The sequence below is a fragment of the Rousettus aegyptiacus genome, unplaced genomic scaffold (assembly GCF_014176215.1).
Source record: "Rousettus aegyptiacus isolate mRouAeg1 unplaced genomic scaffold, mRouAeg1.p scaffold_m13_p_2, whole genome shotgun sequence".
Taxonomy (NCBI): Eukaryota; Metazoa; Chordata; class Mammalia; order Chiroptera; family Pteropodidae; genus Rousettus; species Rousettus aegyptiacus.
In genome coordinates this window covers 56,682,003-56,702,087 of record NW_023416295.1, presented here as the reverse complement: position 1 = coordinate 56,702,087, position 20,085 = coordinate 56,682,003, and the positions used below count along the sequence as shown (strand labels likewise).

The following is a 20,085-nucleotide window of genomic DNA, read 5'->3' as shown; positions in this document are numbered from 1 at the left end:
GAGGTGAATATTTGTTGTTCTGACAACATGTAATGAGAAATTGCAAGAATTATTTGAAGATAAGTAATTTTTTTTTTTTTTAACCCAGAGAGAGTAGAAATACAAAAAATATTGTTTGGAATTGTGTATGACTTGAAATGAACAACCAGATGAGTTATGATAGTTCTGTTAAGGAAATGTGTCTGTCGTCTTTTCCAGTCTTCTTTTAGAGGACTCCGAAGAAGAAGAAGGTGACTTATGTCGAATTTGTCAAATGGCAGCTGCATCATCATCTAACTTGCTGATAGAGCCATGCAAGTGCACAGGAAGTTTACAGTATGTCCACCAAGAGTGTATGAAAAAGTGGTTACAGGCCAAAATTAACTCTGGTAAGATTTACCCTTTTGTGTATTTCGTTTTCACAGTTTTTCCAAGGGACGCATGTATGCGTGCATTTTAATTAACAAATTTGATGATAATTTGTTGTCTCAAATTTATAATGTTCAGAGTGTCTTGATCACTTTTTGAAGCAAAAACATAAAGAGCATTCATAAATTTAATTTATAGTAGTGTTATGTTTCGCTTATCCAACAAACTACTACTTCATCAGTATACTAAAACTGTAATTTGTTATTGTTCGTGACCCTTATATCATGTAAGATCCCTTTGAATCAAAGAGATATGCTTACTATGTTCCAGCTATATGTCCTTGACAAAGATTTTTTTTGTTTCTAATGCTGTTGTCTAATACGTCGATATTTTACAGTAAGAATAAGATTACTGTAGTGATTCATTTGTTTTTGAGTGCTTGCGATGTAGCCGGGCACAATTCTAGATGTGAGGTCTAGAGTTATAAACAAGACAGACAAGGCATCTGCTCTTGTAGTGTAGTATTGAGTGTTAAAGGAATTCCTTGTTGAACCAAGGACGTTTAAACTGAATAAAAAGGAGCTAGCTAATCAAGAATGAGGGCAAGAGCATTCCAGTAGAGGGAACAACTATTCAAAGACTGAAGGTCGGAATGATTTAGAACTGAATGAAGCTTGGTGTGTCTGGAGTATGATTAATGGGCAAGGAGAGAGGTGATACCATTGAAATAAGGGAGATTAGCAAAGGCTAGTTTATTTAAGACTTTTAGAGCTCCTGTCTGAAGTTTAGATTTTTATCAAAGTGTGTTGGGAAGCCACTGAAGGGCAGGGGAATGAAATCTTATTTGTATTTTGGCTGCTCTGTGGAGAATGAATTTTAGGGGGACAAGAGTAGAAGGGAAGCCAACCAGGTATCGATTGTGACCAACCAGAAATTATCTTACAAAGAGGTGGTGGTGGTAGTGTTAGAAATGGATGGATTCTGGTATGTTTTAGAGATAGATTCTGTTAAGACTTGCCAGTGGATTGGATATAGTAGAATGAAGGGGAGAGAACAATCAGGGAAACTCATATTGTTTCCTTGAACAACTAAGTAAGTTGTAGGGTTATTTATTGAAATAAAGATGACTGGGAATGGAATAAGTTTAGAAAAAGAAATCAAGACTTGTAGAAATACTATATATGAACTGCTTGTTAGATAACCATATGGAAATGTCAGGCAATTAGACAAGCCTGATGTTTCAGAGGGTACCAGCACTGAAAATTACAGTTTCAAAATTCATAAGTAATATTTTAAGTTTTGAGGTTAGAGCATAAGCAGATATTAAATAAATGAGCCCAGGACAGATTCCTGGAGCACCCAGATGGTTAGTGAGAGCAGAGAAGGAGATTTGAGGAGCAGCCTCAGTCTGGTAAGAAGGAAACATAAGAAAATGGAGTGTTATGCAAGCCAAAAAATACAGTACATTAAAGAGGGTGTAATCAACCCTCCTGACTTCTACAAAGAGATAAGAACAAAGAAATGATGGTTGGATTTAGTAGCATGAATGTCCTTGGTAGCTTGTCTCCATGGAGTGGTAGGGATCATGGCATGATTAGATTGGACTGAGAGAAGAAAATGAGGTAAGATGAGGAACAGCCACATAGACCTCTCTTTCAGTAAGCTTTACTATCAAGGAGACTGGAGATACCAGATAGGAATTGAAGAGTTATATGGGGTCATGGGATGTGTTTTGTTTTGTTTTGGAAGTAGGAGATTTTAAGGCATTTTTTAAATTCTAATGAGATACAATGGAGAGGGGAAAATATCATGAAAAGAAAAGGAAAAGATGGGATTCAGAACACACGTCACATGGTTAGTATATAATAGGAAGAATAATACTTAATTTCAGGAAGGCTAGTGTAGATACAGATGTAATTTCAGGAAGGCTAGTGTAGATACAGATGTTGCTCACTTTGTTGCTTTGATGAGAAGATGCTTAAAGTCCTGTTTTTTCTGTTTTCTTAATAAAGGAAGATAAATCTTTAGCTAATTAAGGAACAGTTTAAGAGATTTTGATATGTGGGAGAAATAACATTCTAAGATGTTTTCAGGAAGTATTAGTGTTCATAAAAATCGGTGACCATGAATATTACTTACAAGTGAGATACCTGTACAGTTTTTTAGAAGCAGTTTTTAGATGCTTAAGTACAGCCATCCATCTGAGTTCAGTAGGGTTGAGATTTTTACCAGACAGATATCTTGAAAGGAGATAAGGGTATTTGTAAGGACATGATTGTGATCCTAGAAATTTAAATTTAAATCAGTGGGGGAAGTAAGTACATCAAGAAGTGGATAATGAGAAAGTGGTAGGGTCTGTTTGTGTCTTTGACTCTTAACGGATATTCAAGAGAATTGCCAGAGTAGGTGAAGTAGAATGATGAAAAATTATAGGAACACGGGGGAGGGAATGCTTAAGATATGGATGCTGGGGTAGTGCAGTAAACTGATGACAGGGTCAAGGGTATGATCATAGAATGGATGGCTGAGGGTAGCGTAGGGTAATATTGGAAGCAAAGATATTGAGGAAGTCAGTAGTATTGAAAGTGCATGGTCTGCATGGCTGTTGAAATAGCCAAAAATAAGTTGATAAAGACAATTGAGAGCCAGGTGTTAAAGTCATTAATGAATGAGAAGGGGCTTGGAGTTTTAAAACAGCAATAGGTGGTGGTAGGGCATCTGTCCCCACGTCTTCATACTGAGGTAAAAGGGGTTGTGAGGGAAAAATGGCTGCATAAGAGTATTTATCAGTCAGAGGTGGGGGTGGTACTGTGGATGAGGCATGAATTTGAAGATATCATTCAAAAGAGATCGGTTATGAAAAGAATTTGCTTACATTAGACCATGAGTACCAGAGGACATAGAAATGACTAATCAGGTAAGGTGGAAAATTAGATCAGATTAATAAATATGTAATTTGTGAGATTGTAGGTCTGATAATGATACCTTGGTGACATATGCAAATAGGTCGTGAGGTATGATGGCATTAATTTTAATCTTAGTTGTTTGAGGAGTCATGTAACCTGTTTAAGCTGGAGATTATGAGGCTACTAGGAAACTTTCCCTACAGCCAGTTAGCAAAGGTTTCCTTGGGGTACGGAGCTTATTTTTTCTTTTAAGCTAGCCTCATCCCAAGGTTGTGGGGTGGACCATCTCACCTGTAGTAGCTTCCTCTTGTCTCTATGGTGTTACGACAGCCTCATAGGCTTCATTAGTCATTGCCCTGGAGTGTTAGGTTAAGATTAAATGAGTGCTCAGCATGGTTCTTGACACTTGGTAAGGGCCGGGAAATGTTAGCTATTGCCAAAATGAAAAAAACTTTTTTCACTTTTGATATATTTGCAATTGGATTGTTAGTGTTGTGTGTCTAGGAAGACAGATAATATGATGTATTGTTTAAATTTATAAAGCGTTACCCCACTCCCATTAGTCTAGTACCCATGTGGCACTATACTTAGCTATTACAGTATTATTGACTATATTCCCTATGCTGTACTTTAAACCCCCAAGACTATTTTGTAACTACCAAGTTGTACATCTTAATTCCTTCACCTTTTTCACCCAACCCCACTCCCATCTAGCAATCACCAGTTCGTTTTCTGTATCTATGAGTCTGTTTCCATTTCGTTTGTTTTATTTTTTAGATTACACATATGCGTGAAATCATATAGTATTTGTCTTTCTCTGTCTGGCTTATTTCACTTAGTGTAATACCTTCTAGGTCCATTCATGTCATAGCAAATGGTAAGATTACATTTTTTTATGACTGAGTAATCCATTATATATATGTACCACATCATCTTTATCCAGCTGTCTATTGATGAGTACTTAGGTTGCTTCAATATCTTGGCTATTGTAAATAGTGCTGCAGTGAACATAGGAGTGCATGTATCTTTTTGAATTAGGGTTTTGATTTTCTTGGGATAAATACCCAGAAGTGAGTGAAATTGCTGAGTCATAAAGTAGTCCTGTTTTTAATTTTTTGAGGAACCTCCAAACTATTTTCGATAGTGACAATACCATTTTGCAATCCCACCAACAGTTCATTTCTTCACATCCTCATCAACACTTGTTTTTTATTTGTTGATGGTAGCCATCCAGACAAGTGTGAGGTGATATCTCATTGTGGTTTTAATTTGCATTTCTCTGATGATTAGTAACATTGAGCATCTTTTCATATGTCTATTGGTCATCTGTATGTCCTCTTCAGTGAAATGCCTATTCAAGTCCCCTGCCCATTTTTTAATTGGATTGTTTGGTTTTTTGGTATTGAATTGTATAAGTTCTTTACATTTTAGATATTAACCCCTTATCAGTTGTATCATTGGGAAATATCTTCTCCCATTTAGTAGGTTGTCTTTTTGTTTTATTGGTATTTTCCTTTGCTGTGCAAATATTTTCCAATTTGATGTAGTCCCATTTACTTTTTCTTTTGTTTCCCTTGCGTGAGAAGATATATCAAAAAATATTACCCTCTGACCCATTGGAGTTTTTAAAAACAGATACCTCAGTTCTATCATGAATAAAATTGAATAATACTTACCTCATATGATTTTGTGAAAGTCATATGAGATGGTGTTTATAGTTTCTCACAGTACTAGGCACATGGTAAGTAGTCAAATGGGTTTTATAAGGTTATAAGTACTTTTTAAAATGTGGTCAAATGAATGTAAAGATCTCAAGAACTAAACCTTCTTGATAAATTTTCATAAGCCTTTTTCTTACCATAATGACCCTATCTGGTAGAAGACACTTTCTAGCAGCTTCCATATATATCTTAAACTATATACAAGTTGTACAAAGATGAATAAAACAAGTCTAGTACAAGTTTAAGCAAACATAGTCATGGACTACTGAATGAGATGGGGTATAATGGAAAGAGCCCTGGATTAAAGAATGTAGGGATAAATGGATTCCTTCCAGCTAGATGTGACCTTTTGGAACAACTTATATAAGTACACGTATTCCATAGAAGATAAAAATGAAGCCCTAAGATGAAAAATTTGTGCTAAATGATCTCCAAGGTCCATATTTTGTGACTATCATAGTTTTCCTGATTCTGAATCAGAAAATAGTTTTAAGAAATGTCTGATATGAGAAAGCTTTCTAAATGTCTTTTGCGTTTTTTATATTCTCCATCAAGTCATAATATGGGTTTATCCTAAATTTAGTTTAGTGGTACAATATTAGTTTTCAAAAATTAAGAAAATATTCTAGGTGCATTTTAATATCAACATTTTCACGTGTGCTAGACTCCTAAAACAACTGCTTTATTCGTATACTTGAAATATAGTGAATATCTTATGGAATTTGACTAAAACATATGAGACAACATAGACAACATACTACCTCAGAACAGCTTTCACTTTCCTTTCAGCTATTTTCTAGAGAATGCATGGAAGTTACTACTGCTTTCTTGGACTTTATGCCAAATTTTACTGAAGTAATTGTTTTTTATTAAAAAACACTAATTCTAAGAGTTTTATGAGCTCTTTGAAGACAGGGGTTACTACTCACTGTTTTCTTTCTAAATCTCCAGAACCTCTAATATTTCTTGGCACATAATAAGCACTAACCAGACATTAGTTGAATTGCATCTAAACCTCTACTGTGTTAGGACGTCTTTTTAATTTGAAGCTCTATCTAAAAATAAACATGGGGGAAAAGAGCTGTATGTTTATTAGACAAGACTACTACCTAACCATATGTTGAATGCATATGGGACAGAAGGAGCTTTCTTTTTATTGTGGTAAACTATATAAATATATATATATATATATATATATATATATATATATATATATATATAGTGTAAATTTGCCCTTTTAACCATTACTAAGTGTACAATTCAATGGTATTAGGTACACCCAGAATGTTGGGTGGCCATCGCCATTATCTACTTTCAAAACTTTTTCACCCCAGACACTATCCAACAAGCAGTAACACCCTCCTCCACTTCTTCCCAAACCCTGATAACTTCTGATTTACTTTCTCTCTGAATTTGCTTATTCAACATGTTTCATATAAATGGAATAATACAGTATTTGTCCTTTTTGCGTCTACCTTATTTTACTTGTCATAATGTTTTCAAGGTTCATCTATATCATAACATGCTTTAGGACATTTCTTTTATGGCCGAAAGGAGCTGTTTTCATCTGAACAAAAGTGAATGGTTCCTCACCCCTCCCTTAGTCTAAGGACAGCACATTCCTTAAACCACAGTAGATCTTAGGTATATAATATATTGTCACATCAAAGATACTGGCCTGAGTATATCTAATTAGTTGTTTGAGGTGTGCTATATTATTAACCATTGTTTTCATGCCATCTTGTGCCAAGGTATTTAAGGAGGAAGTAGGAAGTACAGATGACATTCCACTGTCAGCTTCCCATGGTAGGAATGTATGAGTACTTAGGAGAAAAAAATAATAACAGCTATCTAAATAATGGGTGGATGCTTAAATACCATAGAGTAGGACCTGACATACACGTTAGGTGTTGCCGATTGCTGTTTTAGGAGACATTAGTGGTTTATGGTAGAAATGCAGTCTTTCTCCCTCCATGATTTTCTACATTCTGAGCTTAAAACTTAAAAGGAAAAATGTTCTGTGGTGGTAGTAGCAAAACTAAGCTTTACTTGTAATTTAATTTTTACCAGGTTCTTCATTAGAGGCTGTAACCACCTGTGAACTCTGTAAAGAGAAGTTGCAGCTTAACCTGGAGGATTTTGATATTCATGAACTACATAGAGCTCATGCAAATGAACAAGTTAGTATATTTTGCCTAATTTGGTAAGTGTCTATTCTATGCTTAAAGGACAACTCTTGAAGAAAAGATTAAATCATGGTCAGGAAACTATCATTAAAATAATAAAAATAGCAATAATCTTAAAATAATTCCGTTACCGCATTAGGTATTATAATTTTATAATTTTTCTTTATTTTTCCCATAACTTTTTGTAACAGAGGCAAATAACCAAGTCACAGGTTTAAAATTTATTAAGATAAAATACATCATATGCTTCCTAAATAAACCTGAAAATAATAAAGGCTTAGGAAAGTGGTCCCAAGGTAGGCATGCCACCTCTGTCTCCTCAGAGCTGTCTAAGTTGTGAATCCCTCTTGAGTGCTGGAACATGATTAAAAAGCCAAGCCCAGAATTTGCATTTTATTCCTGTATTTTTTATGTTAGGAATAATTCTAACATACATATTCCCCATCTCCCTGTCCACTTCCAGTCTGCATTCTGCCCCTATGAATTTATCTGTTCTGCATATCTTTTATTCCAAATTCACATTGTTTCTCATTAGTATTTGTCTTATACTAGCTAATTTTAAATAATAATGTTGGGGTTTTTCTGATCAAATTAAGTTTCTCCAAATATTTTTTTCACATTTCTCAGATGTTTTAGAATGTTTTGATAACCCTTCTCCCCAATAATTGATTTGATCACTAACTTTTGAATCTTGAAGAGCTTTACATTTAAATTTTTTTTTGAGATGCTTAAATTATATAGTTAGAATATGAAGAGCTCAGTATTTTCCCCTCTTTAAAAGAAAATTCTTGGTGGGGGAAGTATTAAAGTAGATTGCAAGGATGATCCTAGAGTCAGTCATCTAAATGTACTTAGCATATTTGTTATAAAAAGAGGAATGTGATGGCGAAAGAATGCATGAATCCTTGAAAAACCCTTTTTTAATGAAAGGGTAATGGAGCCCTACTTTTTTTGACATGAAGTTCACATAACAAAAATTATTTAACGTAAACTAATATTAGTACATTTGCACTGTTGTGCATCCACCACCTGTAGGTTCCAAGATATTTTCATCTCTCCAAAAGAAAATCTTGTACCTATTAAGCAGTTTCTCCCATTACCCACCTCTCACATCCCCTGGCAACCATCAGTCTGCATTCTATCCCTATGAATTTGTTCTGGATATCTCATGCAAATCGAATAATGGAGTATATGATCTTTAGTGGACACCCTTTTTAAACGGGGGAATAATGGATACCCTTTGAAAATCTGATTAAACCATGGATACTCCTTACAAAATACATATAGGCACAAAATCTGTATGTGATTAAGGGATTCCCAGATCCCTTGAAGCTAATTGCTTAAATCCAGGTTAGGAATCACTGATAAAGTGAATGAAACATTAGGCAGTTGATGTAACACAAATGCTACTCTATATTAATTGTTTTATTCTCCAATGAGCCAGTTGCTCAAAATGGATACCACTTTCAGCAAAGAATTTTCTTAAATCCCCAAGGAGTCTCTAGACAGCTGAGCACTGATATTTTATATAACAGGAGAAAGAGTATGGAAAGGTGGAATCATGCAAAGAGGGTTTTTTTTTTTTTTTTTTTTTTTTTTGTCTTCTCAAAATGAGAATAGGTTTCAAAGGATAGTTTTCTCCCACCACTCTTCTTTCTCTAGATGCTCCATCATCTATCTTAAAGGTGTCATTTGGCTTTTCAGTTCAACTGGGAATGTTTTATTCTCCAATGATTTTAACAATCCACATCTTAAATAATTTAGAAGTGTTAGGAAATAAGTATAGTCATTGTAAAAACAAGGGTTTTGATTAAGCTTTCTGGCTCTAACTTTGTGTTTTTTGTGAATCTTGGATTCTAGTGGCTGACAGCTACCCTCATTTTAAATGATTAGTTTATACAGTTTAGTATTTCATCATCCAGTGACTTCATCTTTTTCAAGGTGATAACCATTAACATTTTTAAAATATTACAGATATGTGATTTCCTTTTAAGTTAAAAATAAGCAAAGTACTTAAGTGAAGCATTTTAAAATGCTTAATAAATCAGTATCAGATTTCTTAAATATTCTGTAAAATCTGATAACTTGCTAAAGTCAGTACTAAAAACAGATTTCTTAACTTTAGATGAGTTAATCACAAAGAAATATGGTACAACTTACAGATAGTTTGCCATATAAAAATTACAGGACAGTTTAGATTTTAATAACATGATTTGTAGTCTTAGCTTCAAAACAGAACAGTTTGGAATAAAATAACCAAGGAACAGTTACTCTATTTCTTTTTTTAGTTCATATTTGTAATTACCATTGCCATTAAATTAATTCTATCACATAAACAGTTGATCTATGAGAATAGGTTTTTAATTATATAGTGTATTGATTTAGCTATATATGAAATGGTAGTTTTTAAGTAAACACTTATAGCTAGCCATTTGTGCAATGAAATCTGTTATAAGCATTCATTCTACCATCAAATGACTGAAAGCTCCTACTTTTATATGTCATTACATGAAGACTACATGAGACTAAAGAGGATACTCACACACCTATTTGGACTCATTATTTGGCATAAGTAAAAATATATGAAATTATGAAGGACAGCCTTTTATTTTCTGTTTTAATAGATAGCACCATTTCTCTTATTAGGAACTAGACATGAATGTATTTCCTCTAGTTTATCATTATGTTATGAATATCAATCTCAAGTCTACTAATTTTTCATTTTCCATATTCTTTTTCTCCTATTTGCTTACCTATTGAAGGCTGAGTATGAGTTTATCAGCTCTGGTCTCTACCTAGTTGTGTTACTGCACTTGTGCGAACAAAGCTTTTCTGATATGATGGGAAATACAAATGAACCAAGTACACGTGTCCGAGTAAGTAATACTGGAGTGGGGGGGTGTGATGCACCATGTTTGTTTTGGAAAGCAGATTGTATTATATGTTTACATTCTATTTTCTTTGGAGAGCTCTTATAATAAAATATGTCTTAAAAATAAAGATATTGTAGATTTAATAGAAATTGCTGTCTTCCTTTGATATCAAGGAGCCTAATTTTCTCATAAAACTCTTTTAGAAAGTAATTTTCTAGCTCTTAAAGGTAATTGAATATATTTCAGTGAAAACCCAGAATCAGAATTGGAAACACTAAGGGAAAAAGTTCTTTTTAATTTGGGGGTGGATGGGGACAGTATTATAACTTGGAAACCTGAAATAGAACTCAAAAAGCCAAGAGAATATGGGAAATTTATTTTTTACTGTCATGTAAAATTTTTAAGTGTGTTCATATTACAAACTATTTAAGATACAGACTATTTGGTGTTTACTCTGTATGCTGTTACCTTAATTTAACACTTAGACTAGCTATTTGCAAGTAATTTTTTTGTTAGGTATTTACAAGTAATTGATACTGTTTGCCTCAGTATACCAGAGGAAATTTATACCCTGCTGCCTTGCCCATTTTGTGTAGCAAAGGTTAGGTCCCTCTGCGTCTCATTGCTGTAACATTCTGGACACTTCACATCTTGAAATGTGTTCATAAACATATCCTTTAAACTTTTTTTTATCTAAATGTTGACTTTGATGATAAAAATTTAGCAGTTAATGATGAGATGTAATGTTTCTATTTTTATATAATACTGCTTCTAAATTGGTAAAATATTTTTCTGTAATGTGGACATTATACCTGTGAGCCAATTGATAGATTATTTTTATTGAAAGAAAAGAGGATAAACTAAGAGTATTCAGAATTTGAGCAAAGATCTCTTCTGAATACGATAGTACCTAAATTTAGTTTATGCTTAAAAATGATTTCTAAAAAGGCGACTTACCTCTTTAGAATGAATAAACCATATAAAGCATATAGTAATATCTATTGAATTCATGCTTTTGTAAAGCTAGAGACAAGTTAATGTTAAATTGCAAGTCATTTTATGATTTTTAAAATACAGAATCAAACGTAATACTTCTAGAGCTATCAAATTTAGGTTGGAAAATACTGATTCCTGTCTTTTAATTAATAGTATTTTAATTAACCACTAAAATTAAATTCATTTGGTTACAAATTACTTTTCATAAATTTTTGATGTATTATTATATTTATGCAAGAGGACTATCTTTGAGTAAAATTATTGTATCTGCTTCTAATTTCTACATGAGTACATGATTTCTACATGAATAATAATGATTTGTTTTTTAAAAAAATTTTAAATGCCAAACTTTGTAATTTTTGATGTGGGGAGAGAAAGACCCCTATTTTAAAGGCTTAAAATAATGTTTTGACTTTTTATATAGAAATGAATCTCCTATACTGATTCTCTCTTTAGATCCATTTGCAACATTTCAACTACTGTATTTCTTTCTGCATTATTTCTAGTTTATTAACCTTGCAAGAACTCTTCAGGCACATATGGAAGATCTCGAAAGTAGGTGGAATTTCTCCTCCCCAGACTTGTTGAATTTACTTTTGCAAATTAAACCCACATTGCAAAACCTAAGTATATATACTCTATCAAATTAGAGTTTCATTTATAGGCTTTATAATACCAATTGATTCGGGAAAGATGGGCTGGGCAGCTGACATTAGTTTTTTAAAGCACATATTTTTAAAATTAATTTTACGGTATGGAAGGATATAACTTAAACCACCAGTATTTTAATTATATTTTAAATAAAATTTTATTTTTGATCACCTTAATTTTAACATTTAAAGAAACAAAGACATGTTTGACTAATCAAATTACACTTTTTTAATCTGTTAGATATTTTTGAGTATATGAAATTTTAGTTTTTATTCCGTTTTATTTGATCGTAAAAGGTTTTCCCTTTTATGTATAGTTCTAGGAAAATAGGGGTGAAAGAATCCTAATTCTGAGTTCATAACAGAAGCTGTATGGGGGCGGGGTGTTGGTTTGTTTGTTTTGCTTTTTGTTTAGGTCCTCGTGACCTTTAATAGGCAGCCAGCTCCACCAATGCTCTATCTAATCTCTTAAGGTCACATTACAGGACTTCTGCCTGGGCACCTTTATGAAGGCACTTAATGCCCAAATCTTTACAGACATCTGCACAGCTTACCCTCTTCTTAAAGCCCTACAACCTCCAGGGTGCTTCATACCAGGTGGGCACAGATATGAGTGGCTCTGGAACAGTTCTTGAGAATCCAGGATTACCCATGTTTAGTACTTTTTCAGCCAAAGCAAGTGGCTCCCCATGATCAGATTCCAATACACTTCTTTGAAGTGTTTTAAAATATGTAGTCTCCATTTAATTAGCTTCTATATTCATCTTCAAAATACTTGAAATGTTATCTGTAGTGTGCATAACATTTTTACTTTTAGAGAAAGCTCAGCATCTTTGGAGTAAGGTTTGAGAAGGAATTAGTCCTTATAAGAACCGTTTAATTCCTGATTATTCTTAGACATGGATTTTTGTCATTCTGTACTATTTTTAAGTTTTAAAAGGATTAGAAATATAACCAGGTAATGCATTTTCAGAATTTTAGTATGTGTGAAAAAGATACATAAAAGGGTCAAATGGTATATCAAATGGGAATTCATTTGGTGTAAATCTTTTTTTCCTTCTTAGTTTAGATCTCTTATACTTTGTCAGATATGATTATAGTAGTTTGTTTCAGTGTACATTTTCCCCAAATTGTTGTGGTTTTTCTTTTTGAAAAACAATCTCATTTAAAATTTAGTTTTCTAAACATAGCCGTGCCTACTCCCAACCTGTGAGAAAGAGGAACAAGATGAAGGTGAAATATACCCAGACTCAGCTGACAGTGAAAGATGTTGCAGGTGCTACAAGTTAACTTCCAAGTACCAGAGTATTAATGTATTCTGAAAATTGGTTCTGAGTGAATTTTCTTTGTGGTATAAATCGAATAGGAAACATGAGTTCTCTGCAAAGCTATTTTATTTTTTAGTTTGATATACTTCTTGATAACAGCATAAAACGAAACCATAGGATTTACTCATTCATGAGCTAAGCATGTTCAATATTAGTTACTAAAAACGAATTTAAGTTCTGCAAGAAAAACAGACTGAAGTATGAAAATAAATTCATCTAGTCACATGTAGCATAATTTTCTTGTTGATTCCACTTGGTGGGAGTTCTTAAGATTATTCAGTATTAACAAAAGTATAATTTAACCTTTCTGCCCTTGATAATAGGGGAAATGCTATTTAGATGTTTTATATAGTGAACCTGCATGTTGACCTCAACATGCACAGCAGTTTACAGAATACATAGTTTTATATTTATGTGTCCTTCCTAAAGATATTTTAGGATGTTTTATATTAAGCTCTTGAGCTACTAATGACCCTAAAATAAATTGAGGTCAGAAATGTTACAAAAATGCTGTCTATGACATTGTGGAGGCATAGGAATAATCTCAACAGAAGGTTTTTACTAAACCCAATTATTCTAACTTAGGCTATGTCTATATAAAGCTTTTTTGACTAAGTAGAGCTTTTTCTTGGCATTGTATAGACATAGCTTTGATATACAATTTGGAAGAACACTCATAACCTATTCAATGTACTTTTTTTTGTCATTCTCATCAATGCATAAAAATATACAGTGGTAATAATAAGCCACATTCTACTCAGGTGTGCGAGAGCACTTGCCTTAAATTCACTTTTTCTCTAGTGTATGTCATTAGCTACTATGAACATAAATTGATCTCAGAAACTTTAGATGTTCTTGAGGCATATTTTTAAACATTTTCATTTCTATAAAAACTACAAGATGTGTGGGGCATTGTGGATGAGCATCACCCACAGTCGAACCACCCTGACCCTGTCATAACTTGACATTTTGATCGAACACTATACTAAGTTGGGATTTTATTTTACAAGTCATTGCAGTTCTGGCTTCATAGTTACACTTCCATTCTCGTTCCCCTTAAAATCATTCTTGATCATGCTGTTTTCTTTCAACAGCTTCAGAGGATGATTCCGAAGAAGATGGAGACCATAACAGAACATTTGATATTGCCTAACTTCACATAACACAAATGGATCTGTGAACAAATGTTCGTTAAAACTGGCAATTAAGTATGAATTAATTTTGTGGGAGAATGCCTATCGAATACATTATCTATATATATAAAATGAATATATATATACATATGTGTACATGTATATGTATATTCATTCTCAAGTGTTGCTGAATTAAAATTCTAATTGCTGGACCTTTTAACATGGCCAGTGACTGATGTTTATAAAATGGTAATCAAAAGTATTTTTCTTTTAGGTAAGTGGGAAAGTGTTACTCTTGTTTTAAATATCTAAGTAATGCTGACAGCCCTTTTTTGTGTTCTGATTACTGTAGTCATATTTATGAAGAAAGTTTGTGTTTTAGTCTCTTGCTAGTGGAAAAAAGACAAAAATATGCTTTCAAAATAAAATGCCAGATGGCACCTAATTATTTTTCCTTTTAAAATGCCTTAAGTTGCAATCTCATTTTCGTAATCATTTGCTTCCAGTGTTAAAAAAAAAAAAGAATGGGGAGTAAGTTGTGAAGAGCATTATATTAGGTGTCCAAATTTAATTTGGATTCTAAATTCATTTAGCAATAAAATCTAATTTTAAAAAGTATATGAATATAAAATATATAAATGATGGATAAAGTTTTGTATTGATTTGATAAATGCAGATTATATTTGATAGGCCATAGGATGTAGATACTCCTTTTAGGAATATTACAGCTATAAATTATATCAGAATTGCCAGTCAAATGCTATTTGGTTAAAAAAAAATGATTGCAATCTCAAGTTGATGGACTATTTTTAAATCCCACATTCAAAGTTTAAAACACTGGTTTTCAATGTGTTTTTTAGTGTCGTCACTTCTTTATAGATAAATATGATTAAAAAAAAATAACCTGTTTGGATCCTGGTTGTTTTTTAAATGTTTCTTGTTAATTCTGAGCATGTATTTGATGACTTAACTATTTTTCACTACCTTTGGAAAACAGGTGAACATTACCTCTTCACCACGAATAGATCTACACTGAGATCATGAGTTGTATATACTTCCAAAACAGTATATATTCTGTCAACACCCTTAGATACATTTAACAACACCTTCAGGTGGGTTCAGGTTAAAGTCTTATGCCATAGCAACAAACTTCTTTTTCAGAACCTAAATAGAAGCCATGTAATTTCTCAACAGTTTGCCCACACTTAGTTTGTTGGTCTTAGTGTAAAACCTGGCTGGAAATAAAGTGTGTGTGCCGATTGATTTACTTTATAGTTTGAAATGTTTCCTTTTAAACTGGTGCTCAAAGTAGACTTCAAACCTCATAGGCAAGAATTGTACAAAAATTTCAAATTCCACTTCTTAGAAAAGTATAAATGTTTCTAAAACATTTCTCACCTTTTACCTGTTATCTTTGTATTGCCGTAAATCAAAAATCCACAGTTTAAAGATGCCAGTTTCGGTATCTATTCTCTGGGTCCTTGGGAATGCTTCGAATTTGAAACGTTATAGTTTGAATAGAACTCAGCATGAGAATTAGTGCCTTTTGCATTAACCTACAAAATTTATTTGAAAATTTTAATTAAATGGTAGAAAACATTCTATTGTTGTACAGACCATTTTTAATAGTTTTTTTAATATTAAATGTTAAATGACAGTAGCTTGAGCTTTATAATATTCTTGTAGTTCCTTAGCACTACTTGGTATTTCAATATTATATTAGCTTCTGATAGTCCTGTAAATGTGAATTAGAGGGAATACACAGTCTTTTCATTTGATTATCACTTTTAAACTCTGAACAAAAATAGAGACCATACACTACTCACCTCAAAGAATGCAAATTCCTAGGAAAATGTATTTAATGTTATTCTCTCTAGATATCTGCCAAACATAAGAATTTATACTTTCATTAGCTAGAACCAAGATGCTGAAGAAAGCAATTTACACATTCTGAATGTAAACGAGCACGGATGTTATTTGCTAATATTAAAAATACACACTTGAATGATCCAGTTATCTCTTGACCACCAAATAGATACAGAACATTTATAGATGTCAGATATATAAAGAAAATTAAGGTCTAACACTTCATTACCATGGTCTTACAAGGATTTGTTTGAAAAATGAAATCAAACATGGAAAATTATCCTAGTTTAAAACAGCCATTTTGCACGAGCTGCCATTAGGCAGAAGTTATCAAAATGAACAGAAGAAAATTAGTTGTATGGTAGTTGAATGGAAAGAGGGATTCTAAAGCAGCTGGGCAGTAAAGCTTTCTGTGAAAATGGAAATATTGTATAATTTGCATTGCCCAGGATGGTAGCTATCAACTGCATGTGATATGAGCATTTGAAATGTGGCTAGTGTGATTGAGGAAGTAAACTTTAAGTTACATTTAATTTTAACTTATTTAAATAGGTACAGGTGGCTAGAGGCTACCATATTGATCATTGTAGAGATTCGTAACACAGGCCATTTTAAGGAAGAAGTAAGATCATCCTTAGTTCTTAAACTGGTGATTGTCAGATGGGAGTTTAGGGGGCTCGGTGAAAAAGATGAAGGGATTAAGTACCAATTGGTTACAAAATTGTCATAAGAATGTGAAGTACAGTGTAAAAAATATAGTTGGTAATATAATACCCATGTATAGTGCCAAGTGGGTATTAGACTAACCAGGGGGATCACTTCATAAGTTACATAAAGATCTTAACCACTATGCTGTACACCTGAAAGGAATATAAAATAATACTGACTAATTGGGGGGAAAAATCCTTAGTTCATGAAGGACTGGTAGAATTTGAATAGGAAAAGTGAGGAATTTCAATCTTATGTTCACTATTAGTACCACTATTAATAGCTTATCAGTAATAAAATACACATTTAAAGCACTACATAAAGTCTTAGAAATGTAGAGCTCTTACAGAGCATAATTATATAACACAGTTGGTATAACATTTGCTCTTTTAGTACCACATAGCCACACTGTATAGTCTTATGTCATCACTTTGTAGTTATTCATGTCTCATAAGCAGTATTGTTAATTTTAAGGAGGGGTTTTTTGATTCACAGTGGCCAAAGGAAACAGATGGCACAAGCTGGGACTTTGTTGGCATTTGGTCAACCTTGAGAAGAGAGTGTATTTCATGTAAGCAAAAGTATTCCTCATAAGATAATTGATAGGATGTGGGTTAGGGGGAGAGAGTGTTTTCCTGAGCTTTCAAGTTTCTAAATACATATAATTTTATGTGAACTCTATGCAGTCTTTAACTTTTCTAATATTGTTTTTAATCTGCAAAAAATACTAAAGAAAACAATGCTTTATTTTTTTCTCTCCTCCCCCCCCATATATATGATTATTTTCATTTTGAGCATCATTACACAGCAGTATACATAGTGTTTTTCTGCAGTTTTTGCTTGCATAGCTTTTGTGTCATTCAGTAGTAAAATTCATCCAATGCTTAGGGAGCATGAGATACCACATGTAGGAACAGGTATGACAAGAGAAACATCCTTAACGGGGCACTGTGATACAAGCGTTACCCTTACTGCCAGCCTCCCCACCTTCCTGGTATGACTAATTTTTTTGTTTCAAAAAATTGATAAAATTTTATTAAAATTCTGACCATTTGTGGTCAGTACTAAATATTTGTTGTCCAAAATGGTGTTCTAAAAATAATGAAAATGTAAAATTAGTTGAATTATGTGAAATATGAGGTGTGAAAATCTAAAATTTTCTACATCTAAATCATAAAAGAAGATAACATAAGGCATTATCTATCAGTAACCAACATTAGTGATACCAAAACGTATAGGAGCTATTTAAAGACAGTTTTATTCTGTATATCGTGTTTATTAATAAAGGAACAAGACCCAGAAATTTCTAAAGACCTAGTGATTATTATTGAAACCCTAGGTAGAATTTTTTTTTCCCAGCTGTAAACCAAAGTGGTTCAACTAAATGGAATGGAAGTCGACTGGGTTTTTATTTTTATCTGGCCTTTACTCAAGGTACTCAAGGTTTCCTTTACTCAAGTGAAAGTTAACATCTGGAGAAGTGGTTAAAACAAAGCAACATATCTAAAATCATTCCTTTTTCAAAACCTTGTTTTTTTCATAATGAATCCAAAGATGATTTTTTGTCACAATGATGACATGAGAATAAGGAATGTTACTGAAATAAGTAAATATGCCATAAAAACTTAGTTTTCATTGTCACGTTTTATATTGAAATCTTGCACAAGAATCACTGACAATGTATTAATGTGAGATTTCCAAAAACTCAGTCAAACTGAACAGCATATTTGGTTTCTTCTGCAACTAACAAAACACAGTCGTCATTATAAGGTGATAGGGGTGCAGTTGAAAAAATTGTGGTGAAACCAGAATCCAAATTTCTTTTGTACAGGAACCAAATGATTGCTCCCAAAACTGTCAAAATTACTGTGCTAGCAATCACCAAAGCTGATATTAAAATGTGGTTATCTGAAAAGGAAAAGACAAAATAAAATATGGGAAATCAGGATAACACAAGTTGCTAGTATTGCATGGGGGGGCACGATAGTTTCCTCATGTAAATATTTGCCTATTTTGAGAATTTTTCACACTGGTGAGAGAAATGACATGTTCGTTACTATCAAGATTTATGTTTTTCTTAGCTTGAACAATTGCTGTACTTAAAAAATTTCATATAAACTTTGCCTAAAAATCTCCCTTTTTTTATCTTTGGAATTTATTCTATATATTTGTATATCACTGAAGTAATTATGTACAGCCTTACAGTTCTTGGCTATTCAAAACTCTTGTAATCACCTTTTTGTAGGAGTTTAGTTTAATCAAGTGAAATTACTCAGTTCATGAGTTAAGGAGGACAATGCTTTGAGAAAATACTTGTATTTAGTAGTAAAAAAAAAAAATGAAAAAGTGAGTTATTTTATCTTTATAGATGTACTTTTTCATTACTATTATTTTAATATGCTCATAATGCTCCTTTCAGCAGGGACTTGGAAAATTGAAAGCAAGAAAAATCTAGCCAAAAGTTAATTTGTTAAGGTGAGGGAAAGCCATTGATATTAAAAATAGTGACAGGCTTCTTTATATAAGAAGTTGGAAGAAGTGAGGAAATAGCTACAGCTGAATTGTCTTCTTTTCAGTCCTAATAGGTAAAATTTTGTAGTGACCACAGTTTATTAAGGTGTGCAGGCATGTTGTTTGTTATTAGAAGCATTTCAGTGAAAAAATATTACACCAAAAATTCTGTAAACAGTTCAAATGGGATTCTTTCATTTCTTGTATTTTTACATTATGCGAGTGGCCAAGCTGCCTCCCGTGCCTTTGGTTTGGCTAGCTGCATTAGCAGTGAAATGTGGAAGGATGCCAGTCTTGAGGCAACTCATGAGTGGTGTTAATCTCGGTTTTCTACATGAACTAAAGGAAGAAATCTTCCTTCTTTAGCCTAATAAAAGGAAGTTGAGGAAACCTAGAACATAAGCTTTCACTCCCCTCATTTCTCAAACCCATATACTCCATCTTCTCAACCAAAAGTCAGCAGTGATCTGACTAAATGCAGAAACACAAGTACTTAAATGGTTCTTGTGTCTACTACAGCTGGACTATTAGCTACTCAGCCTTGAGATGTCACTTGGTTTGCCTGACAGTGCTCTCTATTTTTCAAACTGCTTCATCTTTTGGACTCAAAACCCTGCTTGGTTAATCTAAATCATTTGAATAGCTTATGTAAATAAAGATAAGTGTGTATGTAGCTGATACGTCACCCCACATTACTCCCAAGTCCATTCTACCTTGAATTCCCTTAAATGATAACACCAGTAGCCACTGGTAAGTCATCCAATCTGGTGATTATACTAGGCTTTACATTAATCATCAAGACTACATACACATCTTTTTTCCATTCTGACCATTCCTCTTGCTGCCTGCCTTAAATCTA

The 20,085-nt window shown here is 33.0% G+C and overlaps 2 protein-coding genes across 8 annotated transcripts in view; one reads left to right on the top strand and one right to left on the bottom strand.

Annotated features, from left to right (window-relative positions):
• Positions 1 to 15,413, top strand: part of MARCHF7 (membrane associated ring-CH-type finger 7) — a 46,200-nt gene extending 30,787 nt beyond the window's left edge. The window contains exons 6-10 of one of the 6 annotated variants that reach the window (XR_001597867.2): positions 199 to 368; positions 7,046 to 7,178; positions 9,924 to 10,037; positions 11,537 to 11,585; positions 14,103 to 15,408. Coding sequence is in view for 4 of the 6 variants with exons in the window: in XM_016152872.2 (XP_016008358.1) it covers positions 199 to 368; positions 7,046 to 7,155; positions 9,924 to 10,037; positions 11,537 to 11,680 (538 nt within the window). In the remaining 2 variants the exon portion in view is untranslated. Of the gene's footprint in view, positions 1 to 198; positions 369 to 7,045; positions 7,179 to 9,923; positions 10,038 to 11,536 lie in introns of all 6 variants that reach the window. The other 5 variants (XM_016152868.2, XR_001597868.2, XM_016152872.2 and 2 more) reach the window with 5 other exon arrangements.
• Positions 15,414 to 17,928: 2,515 nt separating this feature from the next.
• The window catches only part of LOC107514794 (CD302 antigen), a 107,002-nt gene continuing 104,845 nt past the window's right edge, over positions 17,929 to 20,085 (bottom strand). For both annotated transcript variants that reach the window (XM_016152866.2, XM_016152865.2), the window contains one exon: positions 17,929 to 18,623. In XM_016152866.2, the coding sequence (XP_016008352.2) occupies positions 18,421 to 18,623 (203 nt within the window). In that variant the 3' untranslated portion in view covers positions 17,929 to 18,420. The remainder of the gene's footprint in view (positions 18,624 to 20,085) is intronic.